The 23,861-nt window shown below is 34.9% G+C and overlaps 1 protein-coding gene across 6 annotated transcripts in view; it reads left to right on the top strand.

Annotated features, from left to right (window-relative positions):
- Positions 1–23,861, top strand: part of Scaper (S-phase cyclin A associated protein in the ER) — a 454,707-nt gene that overhangs the window by 349,361 nt on the left and 81,485 nt on the right. For all 6 annotated transcript variants that reach the window (XM_027925223.2, XM_071608497.1, XM_071608494.1 and 3 more), the window contains one exon: positions 10,496–10,619. In XM_027925223.2, the coding sequence (XP_027781024.2) occupies positions 10,496–10,619 (124 nt within the window). The remainder of the gene's footprint in view (positions 1–10,495; positions 10,620–23,861) is intronic.

Genomic DNA, 23,861 nt, shown 5'->3' on the forward strand with positions numbered 1-23,861 from the left:
TTCTGCTTAGGCACTACCAGCCTCTGATGACCGATGAACCCCCAACATCTCCAAGAGAACAGTTCACTCAGTGCTGAAGCTCATTACCAGGCACGATGGAATGCAACGGACATCAGACAGCGGGAGACAACGAGCTCGGAGAACCTCTTAATCTGCCATCCTGGATTCATGAGTCTTTATGTCCTTCTAAGCTTCCTCATGGCCCTTGGCCTCTTCTCTGTCAGTCCCCCAACATGGAACTTCTGCCAAAAATTGACCTTTGCTTTAATTTTTATCTTCATTCTGTTTTTATTCGCTCTGATCTTCTTCAGGTGCTGGTGACGCCATGTCCAGGCAACGCTTCCAGTATTTCCTAGAGTCTCTGTTACAGGACCAGTGGCTGATACCAACAATCTCCTCCATCCAGGACTGGTTCGATGCCATAGACAACTTGTGGCTTCAGGGAACTTTCACAGACTTCACCCCTACGGAAGTAGCTGTCTATAGCCACTGGGTTTTATTTCTGGCTGCCATGATATCCCCAGACCTGCCCCCCGAGCATTCCTCCACTTCCCTTTCTAGGCCCCACAGCGCCCCCACACAGCAGGAAGCAGCCGGATCTGACCAACGACGCCCCACTTCCTAAGAAAACAAAAAGGGAGGAATGTTGGGAAAAGTATAAACGGCAGCCATACCCCAGAGAAAAAACCCCAACATGGCGCCTAAGCATCTCTTCTTCCTACCTTCTTTTTTTCTGCAGTGGCGCAAAAAGTTCCCTCCCGTGTGAACTCTCCCGCCGGCGCCAATTTCAAATCTCGCTGGCAGGGAACCTTAGCCCCAATGAGAACTAATTCCTGGGTTCCGGAGATGATATCTGAAAGAACTTGCCAATAAACGGGTTGCCTGCCATTTATCTAAGCCCTACCATCTCCCCCTTAGTTCTATATAAGCACACTGGTTTTTGCAATAAAATTGGAATTCTCCCGGCGAAGTGTCTTTGCGTGGGGAATTCTTTCACTTTGTTTAGCTTTTATTTGGAAGATCTGTCCAGTGATGAAAGAGGTGTGTTAAAGTCACCCGGTATTATTGTATTATGGTCTATTTGACTCTTGAAGTTGAGAAGAGTTTGTTTGATGAGCATAAATGCTCCATTTTGGGTGGAATATATATTTATAATTGTTATATCTTGTTGATGTTTGGTTTCCTTAAGCAATATGAAATGGCCTTCTTTATCCCCTTTGGTTAACTTTGGCTTGAAGGCTACATTATTTGATACGAGAATGGAAACTCCTGCTTGTTTACGCAGTCCATGTGAACGGTATATTTTTTCCCCAACCTTTTACCTTTGGTCTGTGGATGTCTTTTCCTTTGAGATGAGTATCTTGAAGGCAGCATATTGTTGAGTCTTTTGTTTTTTAAGTCCAATCTGCCAGTCTCTATCTTTTGATTAATGAGTTTAGGTCATTAACATTCAGGGTTATTATTGAGACATGGTTTGTAATCATAATCATTTTTGTTTGTTTTTGGTATTTAACTTGACTTGGTTTCTCCTTTTATTGTTTTTTCCTTTAGTGTAATACTTCCCTTTGCTGATTTTCATTATTGTTTTTCATTTCCTCCTCATGGAATATTCTGCCGAGGATGTTCTGTAGTGCAGGCTTCCTAGTTGTAAATTCTTTTAACTTTTGTTTATCATGGAAGGTTTCTATTTCATCATCAAATCTAAAGCTTAATTTTGCTGGATGTAAGATTCTTTGTTGGCATCCATTTTCTTTCAGAGCTTGGTATATGTTATTCCATGATCTTCTAGCTTCAAGGGTCTGGATTGAGAAATCTGCAGATATGCTATAATTGGTTTCCCCCTATATGTAATCTGACTCCTTTCTCTTGTCACCTTTAAAATTCTCTCCTTATTCTCTGTGTTAGGCATTTTCATTATAATGTGTCTTGGTGTGGATTTGCTGTGATTTTGTACATTTGGTGTCCTGTAAGCCTCTTGTATTTTATTTTCCAATTCATTCTTTAGGTTTGGAAAAATTGCTATAATTATTACATTGAATAGATTGATCATTCCTTTGATTTGTAACTCTGTGCCTTCCTCTATCCCAATAATTCTTTTTTTTTAAGAGAGAGAGAGAGAGAGAGAAATTTTTTTTTAATATTTATTTTTTAGTTTTCGGTGGACACAACATCTTTGTTTGTATGTGGTGTTGAGGATCGAACCCGGGCCACACGCACACCAGGCAAGCGCACTACCACTTGAGCCACATCCCCAGCCATATCCCAATAATTCTTTAAATTTTGTTTTTTCATGTTATCCCATAATTCATGGATGTTCTGCTTATGGTTTCTTACCATCTTCACTGTGTGATCAACTTTATTTTCAAGATTATACATTTTGTTTTCATTGTGTGAGGTTCTGTCTTCCAAGGGATCTAATCTGTTGGTGATGCTTTCTATTGAGTTTTTAATTTTTTAATTTATTGTTCTTTTTTTTAATTGCTTTTTTTAAACATATGACCCCAGAATGCATCACAATTCTTACAACACATATAGAACACAATTTTTCATATCTCTGTTTGTATATAAAATATGTTCACACCAATTCATGACTTCATATGTGTACTTTGGATAATGATGACCATCACATTCCACCATCATTGCTAACCCTGTTCCCCTCCCCTTCCACATCTCTGCCTTATCTAGAGTTCGTCTATTCCCTCCATGCTCCTTATTCCTACCCTACTATGAGTCAGTCACCTTATATCAGAGAAAACATTCACCATTTGGTTTTGTGGGGGGGATTGGCTAACTTCACTTAGCATTATCTTCTTCAACTCCTCCATTTACCTGCAAATGCCATGATTTTATTCTCTTTTATTGCAGAGTAAAATTCCATTGTGTATATATGCCACATTTTTTTAATCCATTCACCTACTAAAGGGCATCTAGTTTGGTTCCACAATTTAGCTATTATGAATTGTGCTGCTATAAACATTGATGTAGCTATGTCCCTGTGGTATGCTGTTTTTAAGTCCTCTGGGTATAGACCAAGGAGAGGGATAGCTGGGTCAAATGGTGGTTCCATTCCCAGTTTTCCAAGGAATCTCCATAGTGCTTTCCATATTGGCTGCACCAATTTGCAGTCCCACCAGCAATGTATGAGTGTTCTTTCCAATCTGTGTACCTTTCATTTCCTTTTCTTACCTTATTATACTACATTGAACTTCCAGTATGATTTTGAGTAGAAGTGGTGAGAGAGGACATTCTTGCCTTATTCCTAATCTTAGGGAGAAAGCTTCTAGTTCGCAAAATTAAATATGATGTTAGCTGTAGTTTCTTGTAGGTAATCTTTGACGATCCATGAGTCTATAATGATAGTTAAAATAAAATTAGATGATTATCTTCTGAGTTTGACAAGAGACCAGTTAAATATGTCAAAATCTAGATGCATAAAAGTCTCAAATATTTATATGGAACTATACCACTGGGGGGGGGGGAATGAGGAGAAGTGTTTTCTTTTAAATGTATTTCATTCCATAAATGAAGAAAAAATAGTAGAATATCATAATCAATGTTTTATATTCTTCAGTGAGTTTGTAGCCCTAGGCTTAATCATCAGTGGCTGCTTAGATGAAAAAAAGAATGACACTTTGACATAATTTGGCTCCTGATCAAAGAATTCTACCACGTGTAGTCTTTCCAAAAGGGATAAATATAAGTAAGAGCAAATCTCTGGATCCAACTTCCAATTTTCAGGAAATACTGAGGAAAAAGAATATGTTGAACTTTACCATGTGTATGCAGTCAGAAAAATTTTAAGGAAAAGAGAGGGATGGAGGAAAAATCTACAGATAAAAAGACTTAAAAGATATACACAGACTGTAAAAAGTAGTTAAGACTATATTGTGGATATACACTTGGTGTTAGAGCTGTACACTTAGATGATAAAAGAATAAAGTGTGAGGAAATGATCACTATAAATATCAGGAGAGTGGGCAGTTTAGAGGGGAAAGAGAGGCTACAACTAGACCTTTTTAATAACAAAATTATAGACCTGGATTGTGGTTACAAGAGTGTTTTTTTTATTAACTAAGCTATATATTTATTTCATGTGGTTTTCTGTATGTCTGTTTTATTTCATAATACAAAAGATTTTAACAAGAAAGGGTCTGTGTGTGTGTGTGTGTGTGTGTACATATATTGAAATCAGGACTAGTGTCTGACTTTTTTTTCTTTGTTACCTACTTCACTTACTTAGCATAGTACCCAGATATAAGTATATGCCCAAGAAGCAATAATTGAATGAATAATTATATAATATTTTTATAATTAAGCTCTTGTACAAAATCAGTAAGTTAGATTATGTCTCCTCCCCAAACTGCCAATGAAAACCTTAATGTAATATCTTGTCTCCCAATATAATTTATAAATCAGATATAATTTAATTTTTTATAATTTTTTTAGTTGTAGGTGGGACACAATATCTTTATTTCATTTTATGAGGATCAACCCAGAGCCTCACGCATGCCAGGAAAGCACTCTACCACTGAGCCACAACCCCAGCCCATATATGCTTTAATTTTTAAAGACCAAAAAGAATTTTCTTATTTTAATAAATTGACTTCAAGACTTTTAGATACTTCACAATTTTCTCAGTTGGGTCTTAAAAATATACCTGATGGCTATGAAAAATAAGACTTTTTTTGATACCAAGAATAAATAGATTGAGAATAAATAAATATTAATGATCAAATTCAGTTGAACATTTAAAAAGAATAGTGGTTTATGTGGTTAAGAATAGTGGAGAATGCAGTTAATCAATGCATTAAGATACACAGCAGCTGCACATTCTTGTATATAATGCTTAAAACAAGGAAGTCCTTTTGTTAGACATTACTGTGCTCAGCCAAACTGTTCTGCATTGAAGACATCCAAACAGGATGACTCAGACAAGAATCTTACCTGGTTATGTAACAGAACAGTTTTCAGTGGTTTAACACATCTCAGTTTCCACCCCTAGAATGCAACTTCTAGCTAGGCCATTCTGGCAGGGCTAGACTGAGAGGGCAGGTCCCATTCTGTGAGGGAACCACTCACTTACTTAGTGGTTTCACTTACTGCTTTAGAATTCTACCTATTGTTTGGGCTTGGATGTAGCTCAGTGGCAAAGCACCTGCCTTGCATTTGCAAAGCCCTGGGTTAGACCCCCAGTTCCAAAAAAGACACCCCCCCCCAAAAAAAAAGAACCCCACCAAAGAAAATAAGATTAAAAAAAAAGAATTCTACCTGTTGTTTTATCTGACTAGTTTCAATTGATTCTTTTTAATAATGTTTAAAGAAGTTATTTTAGTTTGGAACTTAATAAACACAAAGCACAGTTCATTCCGTATGTGTATACTGAATGCACATACACAGTATGCCATTTATTAAATGCCTAATGATACCAAAGGTTCTCACCAAAATAGTATACAGTGGGACTTTATTAAGGAATTGGTAAAAGTCCAACTCTGTGTTCTAGTTCAGTCTAGATAATCTTTTCTCAACTTAATTCTATATCAGTTCCTAATCATCCTGTATGTTTTGTGAGGATCTGTCCCTTTACTGTTTATTCAGTCAAACCAATCCCTTTCTGGCATGAGGGCTAAAGCAGTAATTGATGAAGATTCCAAGTTTCCCTTTGCAGCTGTATTTATGTGACTCTAAGCACTTGCTGTCCCTACTTGGTATAGAATTTTGCTGTGCAGAAACTTGAAGCCATCCATTCAACCCATGTATATTTTGTGAAATTGCTGATGGCAGTTGCTTTTACATGTTTACTCTCTTGACATTGGTATAAGGCAATAGATTTAGGTAAACCATGGTTTTTGAAAAGTCTTAACCACTGTAACTGCATAAGGATGTACTTTTTAATCCATCTAGGCTGCAATACTCTGGAGCTTTTGTTTAATATTTCTTAATGTCTTAGATATGTACTAGTATTCTGTATACTCCTCTATTTGTAAAAAATAAGTTCTTGCACTCATCTCCAAAAGACTTGGTTTTATGATCCTTTTTTATCTTCTTTTCATCTTTTCAGAGGAACATTTTTAGTGAGAGATTTTCTGATACAAAAATTGACTCATGCATTCACAATTATTGGGGCAGAAAAGCTGTATTTCAAACCCCCCAACCACCACATACTTTTGACAGAATGGACAGTGAGATTTTTATGTCTTCTCAAAAGATACTTTCAAATTCTGCGGCCTTCTGTTTGATGTTAAAATGTGCTTCTAGTCATTTGAGTTTAAAATTACAGAGAGAGCTGCCTGGACAGACCACCCAGGCTGGGTTCAAAGAAGTGCACTAAGACAGGTGCTCTTCAAATACAGGTTGTCTTTTCAAACAAGTTTACTGAGTGGACAGGTTTTTTTCTGACCCTGAAATGTTTGGCTCTCCCTCCCTTTTTTCCCCTTCTTTGTGGAAGTTTCTTGGGAGAGTTTTGCAAGCATTCAGATTGTACAGATGGACATTCCATTTCCAAGTAAATGAGTTTCTTTAACATAGAGCACAGAGGGCATTAGGTAGGACATACTCCCAGATCATGTGTTGTTCACTTTTTTATGTATGTTTATTTATAATTCATTAATTGTTTACCAGAGATTTGAGACAAGTAGTAGGAATTCTGCTCATAAAATGGAAAAATAGAAATTAAAAATCAAAGCCATAAAAATATAGATCAAAACAAAGGGAAAAAATGATATTATTATAGGACTATGATGTTCTACACATCATTCTAAATATAATACCCCCATACATATTTTTTAAAAGCCTTTGGGGATTACAGTTTTGTATGTTAACTCTGCCATAAAGCTATGTTGCACAAAAGAATGTGATATTGGCACACAAATAGAGTTATAAATTAGGAAACCAGGGAATATATTCTGCATATAGTCATGATAAAGGTGACATTTCAAACCAGTGGATAAAGAACAGATAACTCAGTCATATCATTACTGAGAAAATAAATTGAGGCTCTTAACTCATATTATATACCAGAATAAACTCAAAATGAATTAAGTGGCTTATAAAACCATAAAATTGTCACAGTAACAATTTGAAAAAAATAAATGAGTATTTGTTACCCTATCTCATTGTGAGAAAGAACTTTTAAAACATAAAAAGGAGGCAGAATAAAGTAAGCCACAAAGAAAAATCATTGGACTACATAAAATTATTCAGCTTCTATATATTAAAAATACCTTAAAATAACCTAAGCAAATTGAAAGACTAGAAGAAAGTACTAACATGTATTAACCCTTTGTGTATTTATAATGATAAAATTTAATAAATCATTTTAAAAGATGAGAATCTTTAATAAAAGTATAAAAATTCAGAACTAGAACAAAATATAAGTATACATAACATCTGTATTTTGAAAAAAATAAAGTTAATCTCTCCTCTATACCTTCTAAAACAAGTTTATATTATGGATTTGAATGCAAAATCCACAAAAGTACCAAAATTAAATATAAAAGAATATTTTTATAATCTGAACATAGAAAGGCCTTTCTATATCTGACAGGAAATCCAGATGTATTGAAGGAAATCTTGGCAGACTTAATATCAAGTAAAAAATTTTTTAAAACTAAAAAATTTAGATAGCAACATACTGCAAAAGTTATTTGTACCATATGATGGAATAGTTAATGTGATTGTCAATAAAGAAACTTCTAAATCAATAAGAAAAACACAAAAATCCCATTAGAAAAATGGGTAAAAGGCACACAATTATAATTCAGGAAAATACAGATAGCTATAACAAATAAATACTTTTTTAAAAACCTTTTAATAATACTACTAGTAAAAGGAATAAAACCTTTAAAAATACCATTTGTATTTAGCTATCAAATTGATAAAGATATATTTTAATGAAGTTTTTCATTGTTAGTGAAAACATGGGAAAAATCTTTTTCTGGGAGTAAAAATGGATTTAAGTTTTCGTTTTATTCTGGAGGGCAGCTTGAATTTGACAGTACCTACAGAAAGCCTTCAAAATGTTCAGTTCTGCCAGGCACAGTGACACACGCCTATAATCCCAGTAACTCAGGAGACTGGGACAGGAGGAAAGCCAGCCTTAGCATCTTAGCAAGGCCCGAAGTAACTTAGTGAGACCCTGTCTCAAAATTAAATATAAAAAGGGCTGGGGATGTGACTTAGTAGTTAAGCGCCCCTGAGTTCAATCCCTGGTATATCCTCCCTCCCCCTGCCACCAAAAAAGTTCAATTCCTTTGATCCATACTTTCATTACTGGAAATTTATCCTAAACAGCAGGCAGAATGGTACAAAATGATTTATTCACCAGCCTTTGCAGACATGGGTTGTGCTGTTAAGCCTCCCAGCTCTCATCTACTATCCTATGTTTGCAGAGTTTCCAAAGTGCACAAGATGTCTCCCCAGCTCTACACCCTGAGAATTATATCTAGGATGCAGGCATGACCAGGCTTTACAACCCAGCATATCCACTCCATGTTTTTACTATGAAACTAAAGAAGTAAAAAAGTAAGGACATCCCAAACTCTAGAAATTTAAGAGTTTGAGGCAGCTGTGTCTAGCATCCAAAGTTACAATGTCCATTCAGGCTATGGTGTATAGTGCCCAGTGATCTATTTTTATTTGCTTTAGGGCTTTTTGTTTGTTTTGTTTTGTTTTTGTTTTAATAGACCAGTTCAGTAGTTTGTGATTTGCGTATTAGACCTGAAAGTGTAGCACCTATGCCTGAGCTTTCCAAATTCTATGATGTATTAACTAGCCTGTCACTTAATTTTCTTTCTGTTTCCATCAGCTGGAACTTTTTTCTTCTTGTGGATTGCAACTATTACCTCTGACTTATTTTATAATACTGAAAGTTGGGCACAACAATAGTAAGAGATTGTTGAACCGAAATTTTATGTCCATAGGGTGAGGCACTGTACAGTCTTTTAAAAATATTTCTCAATTTAAATATTCTAATTAGAAGAGGAATTTAGAATAATACATTAGGTATTAGAAAATTGTTCCAAGACTTCTAGGTTGACTCCAAAAAACAATATCAATCTGATCCACTGGGGGTGCTGTTCCCTCTGAGACCAACAAAGGTTAGGTAGAAAAAATAATAATAAAATCAATTTAAAAAATAGATGGAAAAGAAAGAAAATACCACCCCTTAACTACCACCCCTTAACTATCTCAAACCCATGAAACCACATAATGGATACCTGAAGCTTCAGTCAGAGACTAGGAAATTAAATAAAGTAGCACAGGTTACCCCACTGGTTCTTTTCTCTTCCTCCTGCTCCTCCTCCCCCCGCTACCCCCTTCCACCCACACACACTGGGGACTGAACCCAGGGGTGCTTTACAACTGAGCTACAGTCCCAACCCTTGTCATTTTTATTGATATTAATAAATATGGGCTAGAGATGTGACTCAGTGGTAAAACACCTGGGGGTTCAATTTCTGGTACCAAAAAGAAAAAAATGCAAATTGCTTGACATCACTCCCAGAGTTTCTGTTTATTAGATCTGAAGTGAAGCCTGAGAGTTTGCATTTCTTACAAGTTCCCTGATAATATTGATGCTGATGATCCATGGATCACACTTTAAGAACTACCATCCCAGAGGATTGGTTGTAAAGAACTAAATCAAAACATTTATGGGACTTAAGCAAGAGATTTACTCAGATAGGCCAGAATAAACATTGATCACTCAGGCAATGCAGCTTTCAGTCACAGTATTCAAAATACCCAGGAAAGGGCCAGCCATGACCATTGAGAATGTTGCTTTAAAAGTTTCTTTGGATGATGGCATTTTTTTTTTTAATCCTATAGGCAAAAATATTTCTTTGATCATTTTGACCTTAAACTGTTTGGGCCCATGACCAAATTGTGCTCCATCGGAATGATGTCCTCTTCTACCCAAACAGCCTCCAGGGAAGGTGTTGCCTCACATAGAAAGTCTCTAGTTTCTCCTCATGCCTCCTGTCTTCTTTTATCTTCTGCCCTTATCCCAGACCATCAGATCTGATAACTGTCTCTTTTCTGGATATTTATTATGATGATGATGATGATGATGATGATTTTAATGTGGTGCTGAGAATCAAACCCAGTGCTTCACATGTGCTAAGCAAGTATTTTACTACTGAGCTCCAGCCCCAGCCCTCTTTTTCTGGATATTATTTGAAGGATCAAAGATGATATTTAATCTTAGGTTATTAAGAAACAGTCAAATAGACTAATAAATATGTTTTCACTGTTTACAGTTGCAACCAGTAGAAATAAATAAGAGATGTTAGTTACTACTGAACCCTGGGCTTTGGAGGAAAATTAGGTGCTTTTATATCTAGTTGATAGGCCTTGTATCTTATAGTACTTGGCTTGTTATTTTTAGAGTTAATTTCCATCCCATGCCTGTTCCTTTGGCAGTTCATTTTATGTATTTTAAATTGTTTGGAGAAGAGCTTCTCGTGTTTTACAAATGCTGTTTTTCTCTTTCTATTAGGTCTCTTTGCAATGCAATCAATGTTTACAACCTCACCTGTAATAACTGTTCAGAAAACTGCACCGATGTTCTGTTTAGTAACAAGATTACCTTCTTAATGGACCTCCTGATACACCAGTTGATGGTATGTAATATTATTGCTTTGAAAATTAAAAGCAGTTAAAGTTTGAGAAATATTCCCTGTGGAGAAAACTAAAAGAATTCTGTTTATTTACTCTCCATATTGGAGGGGGGGGGAAGTGAAGATGATTAGGTAGGTAAAATAGGGATCAGCAGGAAAAAAACCTTAATTTAAGAAAATGTGCATTGAATTCTCATACATTTAATATTTAATAGATGATAGATGTGTGACACTTGCTAAGAACACAAATTGGCATGGTTAGATTTGGCTTTGGAACCTGGTGGACCCAGTGCCAAACCTCTGAAGCCACAGGAATGAGTTCTATGGAAGGGAAGAAAGCTGAGAAAACCTCAAAACCTCTCACCAGCTTAGTTTAAAAGGTCAGTTTGAAAAGGACTTTTTGATAGTCATTTAGATTTTTTTTTTTTTAGAAACTCCTCTGTAGGGACAAACCTGTTATACTTTTAAAATAGGAGCAAACAGCCAACTATAACCTAAAATTTTACTTCAGCTCACAGATGTTGAAAGAGGTAAGCTCAGTGGAATACCCAAACATTTAGGTCTGTCATCCACAATCTCCAGAACAGAACTCTGAGGCCAGAAGTTTCCTGGTGAGGTTTCTGAGTCCCTGAGGTACTGGCACAAAATCCCTCTCAAGCTGCAAGATTACAACATAGGACATTTATTTTTCAGAACTGATTTACTTTTACTCAGCACAGAGTTCTAATAGCTCTTCCTTACACTCTATAACTTTTGCTCCCTTCCTCCCTCCATCTGGTTAATTCTTACACGTTTTGCAGATTCTAATAGGCATAATGGTGCCTTCATGATTAAATCTTCTCTAACCTGATTCTTTCCCCAATTCCAGGTTAAGAATATTTCTTATGTGATTCTAGATATTACATCTCTCACAGAATTGATTACATTGAATTGTCACTATTTACTTGTCCATTTCCCCATCATTAGCCATGAAAGTGTTTAGGACAGCAGGTACCTAATCACTATCTCTGAGATTCTAATACAGGACCTGGCACTTAGTAGGTTTAGCATACCATTGAATGAATGTATGAGTGAATAAATTAATCTTTATATATTGCAGGCTAGAAATCAGAAAGGTAATTATGAAGCCCTTACAGGCAGGCATACTGACAATGAGAGAGAAGAGCAGTACAGGAGAATAAAACAAGATAGATATAGAGCAGAACTATTACACAAACAACAATGGCTGTTTATAGTGATGTCAGTGAATCATCTGTCACAGACTAAATAAATTATATATGGTTTTATCACAAAAGTCATTATAATATGGATGAGACATTTTATCAAAAAAAATCTTCAAAAATAGTTGAAAGACAACACAAAGAGAAAGTTTAGCATTTGTTGTTTAGCCTTACATCTCAGGTATTTTGATATATATTGCCTCACTTAATTTTCAAACCAGCCTTATAAAGTCATTATTAATCTGTTTCACAGATTAGGAAACTTGAATCACCAAGAGGTTGACTTTCCCAAGGCTACATAGATGTAAGCCAAGAGTCAATCATAGGTCTGTCAAATTGAGACCAGTAACTGACCAATATTTTTCAAAATGTCCATTTCCTGAAAGACAAGAAAAAAAGTGAGGAACTCAGGCTGGGGATGTGGCTCAGTGGTAGGGTGCTTGCCTGGAATACCAAAAAAAAAAAAAAAAAGTGGAATTATCACTGTATGGAAGAGTCTAAGGAGACATAACAAATGTAATATGTGATCCTGGACCAGATAAAGAACATTAATGGGAAAACTGGCTAAATATTCATTTTTTCCTTTTCCTTAATTGTGCTATGATTTTATAAGAGGTTTGTAGGGGATTCTGGGTGAAGGGAACTTTCTACTCTGTTTATAACCTATTTGGTGGTTTAAAATGATTTCAAAATCAGATTGAAAACCAAAATCTAGACCCTACATTCTCCCACTGTTCCATGCTATATCATCTGGAATAAACTTACTCTTTAAAACTTATTCTCTATTGGTAATATAAGAGACATTACTTTGAACAGAACAGGTAACTGAAGAGAATGGCATTTGAAATGTGAGAGAATGAACAAGGCGACTTACCGAAAGAATCTTCCATCTTATCACACACAAGCTTCTGAGGGACTTCTCATATCTAAACCATAACACCTAATTACATCCCAAAGACCCTACCTCCGCATATCACATAGGGAGTGAAATTTCAACATTTGAATTTGGGGAGGGATACAAACATTCCATCCAAAACACATAGTAAAAGAATGGTATAATGATGACCCGAACAGAGTGGTGGGAGCACAAAAGAAGGTGTTCATCACAAAGGAGGAACATTTGAACTAGTTCTGACTTCTTCATAGTAGCTATCATTTATTAAGTTCCAACCATATTCCAGGAGCTTCTAAGTACCTTGATTATGTCTTTCTTCATTAAATGCCCCAGTTTCTTTGAATAAAATTCCCTTGTTTGTGACCTCAAGATTTCTTAACACTCAAAAAGGCTTTTACTCTCTTCACCAATTGATTTCACCATATTCTGTTCATTCTGCTCTGTGAATTTTGCTTAGTTCGTAACTGGGATCCAAGGACATTTGTTTGCCAGATACATTTTATCCTTCCTTTCCTTATACATGGCATTTCCTGGTTTTTTCTTTTAGTCTCTTTATTCTATAGCTGTCAATTTTAATGTTGTTGTGACTGGGTTTGTGGCAGTAAGCAGCAAAGGATGTGTTTCCTGGTTTGGGGTAACTAGTGATGGTGGTTTTTATGTTTCTGGAAATCATTTGAGTGCATTTCCATTTTTCTTGCTAGCTGAATTTAATGTGCATGTAACTGAAATATGGACTACTAACTTATTCATGCCCTTTAATAAGAGGTAAGAAAATAGTCATTGGCACATTTTTCAGAAGGAAAAGGAAAAATACAAAAGAGGCTAATTAATTGTGATCTGGTAGAATTTATAAAATACTTGATTATCAGGTACTTCAGCCTTTCTGGTTCTTTGGCAAATCCAGATGCTTTAGAAGACATCTTTTTTCCAATCTAGCTTCTTAGAGTTTTGTTTTAGCACTTTTATATTTCATTTCAATTATCCTTTTCAAAGCACTGTTCAGATGCCACAGTTACAGAGGAGGTACATTAATATAATTCCTTCACTCTAGAAGCCCACAGTTAAGAAGGGAAGAAATTACATACCAAAATATCAGAGACAAACTATGAGTAGTGCTATAATGTTATCAGAATCACAGAGTAGCCCAGGAAACATAGTAGAGTATCTAGCTCATAATAGGTGCCTGTTAAAGATTTCAAGAAGGAATTCTACTTGAGAATTCAGCAGGCTTTGGGGAAGAAATGGATTTGGTTAATGCCTCAAATATAAATAGAATTTCTATAATTCTGAATTTATTATTTTCATAAAATATAAGTGAGCACTTGTAACACTATAAAAGTACATGCTTTTTCTGGCAGTATAAATGAAGATTTTGAATTTTTAGGATAAGCTCTCAAGGAATTTATTTGGATCTCTGCAAAACCAGGTTATTTAGACAAGTTTCCCCCAAGAATAGAAACTAACACCCACAAATTATCTTCCATGAAACTTGAAAGCTTTAAAATATGTTAAAATTGATTTCTATCTTCATTCATTAAGGAATTATTAAGCATCTTTTCTGAGCCTAGATCACTTCAGTGACCTGTAGCCTTAAGATGTCCCCTTAAGGAGATCAGACATACACATTGGAAGGCAAAAAAAAAAAAGATCAATGAAACAAGCAAAATAGCAGAATGGGAAGCCCCAGCTTTCATTCCCCCACAAAGACATTGATTTAACAAGAATATACTCGCCAGTGTATCTTTATGAGAACTCCAGAAACCAGTTAAGAGTTGCTGTATCCCAGACAAACTCAAAGCCAAGAATAGCCACATTGAAACAAGTAAGAAGAGCTGTTTTCACTTTACCTATGATCACCTACCGTTTCACAAGCCAACATAACTTCATGGCAGGGGAGAAGCTCACGGCTTCTTGAAGGTGTAGGGAAAGAACATTGGAACTTACACCAGTGTTTCAGCTTTTTGAAAGGATGCCTGCAGAAGTGATTTCTGTCTTTGCCTCACTCAGAGCTCTGAGAGACCCAGCATAGTTTGGATGCCGTGTGGCAACTGAATCCAAACAACAGCAGGGACAACTTACTGTAGCATCAGAGGGCCTGTACGACCATAGAGGCCAGTGCAGCTTGGCATGACCAGGAGAAGGCATTCAGCCTTCGGTTTCTTCCTTACAAAGGAAGAAGAGTGAGCATGTATTTATATTCCAGCTTTTTAAAGGTATATCTGAAGGACTGCTGTCTGTCTCACCTGTCTTAGGGAGGCTTGCCTCTGTAGAACCAAAGAACTTGTGAGGATTAAGGCCAAGTCCAAAGGCATTACGAGATTATGGACCTCTTGAAAAAGAAAGTAGCCATCCTCTCCCTGAGAAAGTGCATGTGTAACTCAGAGAAACTGCATCCCCAAAAAAAGATTTTAGAGGCTCCCAAAACCTCTAGCCAGGATGATTGATGAGGATCTTCCCCTGTAAGAAGCTAGTTCATAAAGACCAGGAGAGGTAGATATTTTCTGAAATGCACAGATCCCATTAAAAGTTATAAGATACATAAAGAAACAGGAAAACATGGCCTTAACAAAGGAACAAACTAATCTGTCTTAAGCAGTCCTAAAAAAAATAGATTTTGTATGAATTACTGGACAGAGAATATAAAACAGCTGTCATAAAGAGGCACTGTGATCTCAAGAAAACATTGGGAAAAATGAGAATATCAACAAGGATAGAAAACAGAACAAAGAGCCAAATAAATTTTGGAACAGCAAATAATTGCATTGAAAAACTGACCTTAGGGGTTCAGCAGCAGACTTGATCAAGCAGAAGAAAGAATCAATTCAAAGGTCATTTAAAATTATTCAGTCAGAAGGTCAAAAAGAAAAAATAATTTAAAAGAGTGATGAAAGCCTAAAGGACATGTAGTATAGAATGAAGCCAACCAATATATGCATTGTGAAAATTGTAAAGGAGAAAAGAAAAAGATGCAGAAAGTTTACTTTTAAAAATAATGGCCAAAAACCTTTCCAAATCTGGGGCAGGTAAATGCATATCCAGATTCAGAAGCTCAAAGTATCCCAAATAAAATAAACTCAAAGAAATGCACACCAAGGGCTAGGGATATAAATCAGTGATAGAGCACTGACCTAGAAGTACACACCAAATCACATTATAATAAAGTTGTCCAAAGTAAAACCCAGCCAGACATGGTGGTGCATGTCTATAGTCCCAGTGGCTGGGGAGGCTGAAACAGGAGAATCGTGAATTCAAAGTCAACCTCACTAAGCAACTCAGTGAATCCCTGTCTCTAAATAAAATACAAAATAGGGCTGGGGATGTCGCTCAGTAGTTTAGTGCCCCTGAATTCAATCTTTAGCATCCAAAATAAATAAATAAACAAAGTAAAAACCAGAATGTTAAGCAGTAAGAAAAGAATGAATTGCCAAATACAAGGGAACATGCATAGTACTACCAGTTAATTTCTCAGTAGAAATCCAGCCAGAAAGAAATGGAATGATAATGTTCCAAAGTGAAAGCAAGAGAAAGCCTCCACAACATTGACCTTGGCAGTGAAACAAAAGCACAGGCAACAAAAGCAAAAATAGATAAATGGGACTACATTGAACAGAAAATCTTCTGCATAGCAAAGAAAACAATCAACAAAGTGAAAAGATGACCTACAGAATAGGAGAAAATATTTGCAAACTATATATCTGATAAGTAGTGCTATAGTCTTAATGCTTATGACTCACCAAACTTCATATATTGAAACTTAACCACCAATGTTATACATTAGGAAGAGGGGTCTGTGGAAGGTAATTAGATCATGGTGGTAGGGCACTGCTGAGTAGGATTAGTGTCCTTATAAAAGAGACTCCCAAAAGCTGCCTTGCCCCTTTACCATATGAGGACACAACCAGAAGGTAGATCTCTGGTGGTGGGTACCCACTTTCTGGTGGGCTCTCACCAGATAATGAATATATCAGCACCTCAATCTTGGACTTCTCACCCCACTAAACTGCAAGCATTGAGTTTTTGTTGATTACAAGTTACCCAGTTTATGGTATTTTTCTATAGCAGCTCAAAGAGTCTAAGGAATTAATATCCAAAATATATAAGGAAATACTAATAGCAAAATATACCTAAATGATCTAGTTAAAAATAGGTCGTGAATAGACATATCTCTAAAGGTGATGAACAAATGGACAACTGGTATATAAAAAGATAATAAAAAATCACTAATCATCAGTGAAATGCAAATCAAAATAGAAAGTTTATCACTTCACACCCATTAGAATGGCCATTTTTTTAAATAAAAAATAAGCAATTAGTTGGGTGAGGATATGGCAAAATTATAACCTTCTACACCATTGGTAGGAATTCAAAATGGTACAGTTGCTATGAGAAAGACTATGGTGCTTCCTCAAAAAAATTACAAAATAGAGCTACCATATGATCCAGCAATCCCACTTCTGGATATTTCTCCAAAAGCATTTAAATTAGGATCTTGAATAGACAGCTGCCCTACCATGTTCACTGCAACATTATTCTTGATAGCCAAGAGGTTGAAATAAAATAAATGTTCATCAGCAAATGGATAGATAAAGAAAATGTGGCATGTACAAACAATGGAATGTTACTAAGCCTTGAAAAAGAGTGAAATCCTGTCATATACTCCAACATAAATAAACTTTAACATTATGCTAGGTGAAATAAGCCAATCACAAAAGACATGGTTCCACTTACATAAAGTATCTAAAATAATGAAATTCAGAAACAAAATAGAATCATGGCTGCCAGGAACTGAGGGCAGTGGGGGAAAATGAAATTTTGTTTGACAAGTATCAAATTTTAGTTATGAAAGAGGAAAAGTTACTAGATATATGTTTTACAACCATGTGCATACAGTTAACAGTGCTGTAATATATACTTAAACATTCGTAAGAGGGTTAATTTGTATTACATGTTTTTTTACCATTTTTAAAAAGTTGCGAACCTAGCATTGAGTGCTGTGAAAATAGATTGATAGGCTTTTAATGATGGACAAGATTTAAAAAGCCTGATATACTGATAAACAAATTGCAGTATGGAAAAGGGATCACACAGCTATCTATTGGCAGAACCATGAAATGAACCCTAGTCTCCTGAGCCCCGGTGCAGGATTTCCCTTCCTATAAGCTAAATTGATATGTCCTCACTTTCTTAAGTATGCAAGTGAAACAAAGCAAAATTTTCTGATTTTGATTTTATATAGGTTTAGTGTTGTCATTTGGTGGGATGTACTAAAGAATCGTTTAATGAAAAGATTTATAATTCCTTGATGTCTCATTGTGTTTTAAAAGACATTAAATATTTTTTTTAAAGAGAGAGGGAGGAGAGAGAGAGAGAGAGAGAGAATTTTTTTTAATATTTATTTTTCAGTTTTTGGCGGACACAACATCTTTGTTTGTATGGGGTGCTGAGGATCGAACCCGGGCCGCACGCACGCCAGGCGAGCGCACTACCGCTTGAGCCACATCCCCAGCCCGACATTAAATATTTTATTAGTAGACTTATTTTTAATTTATAGTGACCTGTTCTTTATGAAATATTTAAAGAATATGCTGATAAATTGTGTGTATGTGTTTTCTGGAGCCAAGAAGGTTGTTAATTGAAAAGTGATGTACAAACCTTGAATAATTGATATGATACTGTTGAATCAAAGAGGCTGTTGGTGAGCTCTTCAGAAAGTGACAAGAAAGTCCTAGATACAAACAAAGGAAATCTAAGTGCAATCTTAATAGCAAGGGGATTGTTTTTCACTTAGTCACATGAAGAACCATCCAGGTGCCTGTTTGATTTTCATTATAGCAGCAAGGCCTGGAACTCTCCCACTTTTATACTGAGAAACCAGAACATGGACTCCATAGTTAATTACATGGGAGCAGAAATCCTTCAACACCGCAGGTGACAGTACTCTTCCTTATGCCAATTGCATCTTGTTTCCTTCTTTTCTCACAGTGTGACGTTGGCTTGGTCTGTCCATTACACCTTGCCTTCTCCATCATAAAAAATGTAAACTCTGTTTATGTTCACCAAGCCATATGTCTTATTGGCACAGAGAATTGCAGAACTGGGGAGGAGGACTTAATAATGTCTGGTCTAGTTCAGTCTATTTTGTTTTACAAAGAAGAACAGTGAGAAAAGAGATGGGCAATATGTGGGGTGAGGTGTTTGCCAAAGTTCCACAGCCTGTCACCTATGTAATTGGGTTTCAAATTCAGCTCCCTAAATCCCAACCTAGCATTCATACTAAATTATTACTTGCTGCACTGCTAATTTAAATTTGATAAGAACATTTAAGTGATGTTGTGACTGGTATGGAGCTTTATTCTCAAAGCTATATTCAAACTTTAGCTAATAAAAGAATAAGGGTCATATTATAACTCCACTTTGCCTTCCACTGCAGACATATGAAATAATATCTTTTCCATTATTATCTCTATCACCTAAAATCATTAATTAACTTACTTGGAGAAACTAAGACATCTACCATCATAGTAAAGATTACATCAACACTACTTTCAAATATTTGACAGGCAAAACAAACAAAAAATATTAAAGATTTAAAAGGTTTAAATAAAATAGACATGGTTTAGTGTATGTAGAATCCTATGTACAAGAGATTAGGGAATCATGCATTGTTTTACAAGCACACATGGAAAATTACAGTTAACTATGCCATAGGCCATAAAGTAAGCCTTAACAAATTTATAGGAATCAGAAGATTTAAAAGAATAAAAAATGATCAAATTCTGCTTGAGATGTGGAGAATATTTAGAAAGGAGAGATCCACAAAGGGGTATCCCCTAATTATTTATAAATATGTTAATAATGCTAAATGAATCTCATATGTGCAGGACAGACTCCACATATTTCAACTAAAGACAAAATAAACTGAGATTTGAGCTATTAACTATGAGTAGTCTTGCTGTTTAAGTCCAACAGTCATATACCCACTTTAAAAAAAAAACCACTTACCAGAGAACTATAACAAAATACATATTCCTTCAGCATAATATTCGTAATGTCTAGGATTGTTCAACATAAAAAAAAAGGAAAGAAACCATGACCTGTTTTTAAGAATGAAGATAATTAATGGAGGCCAACACAAAGATGACACAGATATTAGAATTAGCAGACAAGGATATTAAAAAAAACTATTATGACTAAGCTTTATGACATAAAGGAAAAAATGCTGATAATGAATAGGAAATATCAAAGAGGAAATACATAAAGAGCCAAATGGAAATTCTAGAACTGAAAAATACAATAACCAGGCTGGGATTGTAGCTCAGTGGTAGAGCATTCACCTAGCACGTGAGAGGCCCTGGGTTCGATTCTCAGCACCACATAAAAATAAATAAACAAAATAAAGGTATTGTGTCCAACTACAACTAAAAAATAAATTTACAAAAGGAAACTACAGTAACCAAAATTAAAAATTCACTGAATTAAAATGTGAGAAAGAATGATAAAAAAAAAATAGAAATGTCACCATTAGACAAAACAGTATTACAGGAGAGAATCATCAGTGAATGCAAAAAAATAGTGCACAGGAATGATAACAAAACAGGATATTTGCATAATCTCAAAGTAATCATCCCCCTTCATAAAAGGAGGATATTAACTTTACAATGAAGAAATTTTTTTTTAAAAGTGAAGAAGCTTGATAGATACCACTGTAACCAAATTATCAAAGCTGACATCACCAATAGCAGGATATATCAACATCCTGTACTCAATAATATAATACACATAAAACTCACAATATCACTTCTGGAATATTCTACCAAAATGCATAATCACCATCCAATTATGAGATAACATTAGACAAACTCCATAACTGACCAAGACTATTCAAATTATTAAGGCTGAAACACTCATGAGACTAAAAGGTATTATAACTAAAGTCAATGGTGGTATGTTGGATTGGGTCCTAGACCAAAAAAAAATAGTGAAAAAACTGACAAAATTATTATAAGGTCTGTAGATTAGTTTATTGTTTTGTATTAGTGTTAATTTTCTGGTTTTGGAATTGTGCTATAGTTTTGTAGGATATTAACATTAAGGAAAGCTGGAAGAAGTCTAAAATTATTTCTCCCAAAGATTTAAACATACAAAAAAAGTTACTAGATGAGTTTTAACAGCAGAATGAAGATGACAGAAGAAAGGGTCATTGAACTTACATCATTAGAATTAGTCTAATCTGAAGAATAGAGAATTTTTCAAAGTAAGAGAGCCTCAGCAACTTGTGAGGCATTATCTTATGTTGTAACCTACATGTCGCTAAATATCCAGATGGAGGATAGAAAGAAAATGAGGCACACTTTAAAAAAAAAAAAACACTAAGATATTTTCCAGATTTGGCAAAACACAAATGTGCAAATTGAAAAAGCCTGACAAATCCAAAAAAAGTTAACTACAAAGAAAATCATTCCTAGGCAAATCATAGTCAAACTACTAAAAACTCCATATACAGAGGAAATCTTCAAGGTAAGCTACATTGTATATAGGAAAATAATTATTCAGATAACATCTCACTTCTCATTAGAGTCCAGAAAACACTGAGCATCTTTAAAATGCTGAAAGAAAAAAAAAATCAGCCTGGAATTCTATAGCCAGCAAAGATATATTTTAAGAACAAATGTGAAATATATTTTCATTTTTTTGTGTATATATATGTATACATATATATGTATACATATATATATTATCCTATATATTTGTAAACATACTGTAGATCTAGAAGTACACACACACATACATACCTACCTCAGGATTTGTTGACAACAGACCTGCACTACTATTAACACAAAAGGAAATTATCAGACTCAAGGAAAATGATTCCCAGTAAAATTTCCTATCTTCAGGGAAGAATGAAAAGCAGTGAACATGGAAATCTTTTTCTTCTAAATTTCTTTAAATTTTCAGAAAATATATGTAGTGATTTAAAGCAAAAAGTTTAACATTATCTTGTAGACTTAATGACATGTAAGTTGCACTACATATGATACTGTGTATTCTAAAGGATCGGGAGGACAAAAAGTGAGATCATAAGATTACAGACTTTCTACATTTTACATTAAATAATAGTCTCAATTTAGGGTAGACTTAGAGAAGTTAAGATTGTATACTGTAATACCTTAGAGAAACCATTAGCAAAATATCTTAGAAGCCAATAGATAAATTAAAATAGGATTCTAAAATACACCCAAATATCCCAAAAGAAGGAAAGAGGTACTAGAGAATAAAACAGAAAACGGACAGGAAAAAAGTAATAAACAATAGACCTGAACCCAGTGTGTCAATAATTACATTAAATGAAATATGCAGAATCCTCATAACAAGGCAAAAAATTTTGAAATGAATTAAAAAGAAAGACCCAACTATTATGCTGCCTACATGAGATGCATTTAAAATAAAAATATACAGAACCTATATAAGTTGAAAGTAAATGAATGAAAAAAGACATATATAGTAAACATGAGAAAACAAAAATAGCTACATTACTATCAAATGGAGTTTATTGCCACTATATTAGCGGACATAAAGAGACATTGTATATTAAAAGGTCAAATTGATAGAAAGATATAACAATCATAAATGCACCTAATAATAGAGCTACAAATTACAGGAAGCAAAAATTGACAGAATCAAAGGAAGAAATAGCCAGGTACAATGGCACATGCCAGGGGTGGGAGGCTGAGGCAGGAGGATCAGGAATTCAAAGCCAGCCTCAGTAAAAGAGAGGCACTAAGCAATTCAGTGAGACCCTGTGTCTAAATAAAATACAAAGTAGGGCTGGGGATGTGGCTCAGTGGTGGAGTGCCCCTGAGTTCAATCCCCAGATACCCCCCAACAAAAATAAAGAAATAAACAACTCCATTCTCACAGATGGTATCTTATACCCATCTCTCATCAACTGTTAAGAGCAGTTAAACTGAAAAAAAAATCAGTAGACATACATGGTATGAAGAGAAATAGTGTCAATCATCTTGACCTACTTGATACTTACAGATCTCACTATTCCAACAAGGATAAAATACATTTCATTTTCTAGTGCATATAGTATGCTTAGGGTAGACTATATTCTGAGCCATAAAACATTCTTAATTTAAAGAGCTTGAAATCATGTGAAGTATGGCCTCTGAACACAGTGGAATAAAATTAGAACTCAGTAATATATCTATAAAATTAAAAGAGAAATTAGAAAATATTTTGAACTGTATTAATTAAAATGCAGCATATTTTTAAAAGCCTGCTTAGAAATTTGTAGCTTTGCTTGCTCAAAATTTAATGTGGTGAAGGTTGAAATCAATACCAAAAGATATTTTAAAATCCACAGAAACACTTAGAATTTTAGAGACACATAAACTCAAAGAGTGATTGAATAAATCACAGATGTCTTTAACCTTAGAATTGAACAATAGTAAAATTAAAACATCAAATGTTATGCTTTATATATGTGCAAATTTGTTGCTCAATTATACCTCAGCAATTATACCTTTTTTCTCAGAGGAAAAAAGAACAGTAAGAATACTCTGTATCAATAATGCTTGAGGGGCTAGGGTAGTAGCTCAGTGGTAGAGCATTTGCCTTTATGTGTGAAGCACTGGGTTCAATTCTCAGCATAGTATATAAATAAATGAATAAAATAAAGGTCCATCAACAACTTAAAAAAAATAAAAAATAAATGCTTGAGGGGCTTGGGTTGTGGCTCCGTGGTAGAGCGCTTGCCTAGTCTGTTTGAAGCACTGGGTTCAATCCTCAGTACCACATTAAAAAATGAATTAAAAATAAATATAAAAAAGTCTTTAAAATCCTTGGGGTGCATTTAAAACAAAACTATAAAAGAAAAGAAAGTCTAGCCTTAAATGTTTATATGTATTGGACAAAAATAAAGTGTATATTATTATTTTTCAAATCTCATTTTGTCATTTTTACCAATGAAAGAAATATTTATTTTGTTAAATATTTATGTGGTACACAATTCCCAAGAAAAATGAACATTTCATGAGGGAAAAAGTTATTTACATACTTTCCAAATATCTCTCTAAAATTGCTATCGATTACAATGTAAAATAATAACTTTCTAGAGGAAAATCC

The sequence above is a fragment of the Marmota flaviventris genome, chromosome 2 (genome assembly GCF_047511675.1).
Source record: "Marmota flaviventris isolate mMarFla1 chromosome 2, mMarFla1.hap1, whole genome shotgun sequence".
Taxonomy (NCBI): Eukaryota; Metazoa; Chordata; class Mammalia; order Rodentia; family Sciuridae; genus Marmota; species Marmota flaviventris.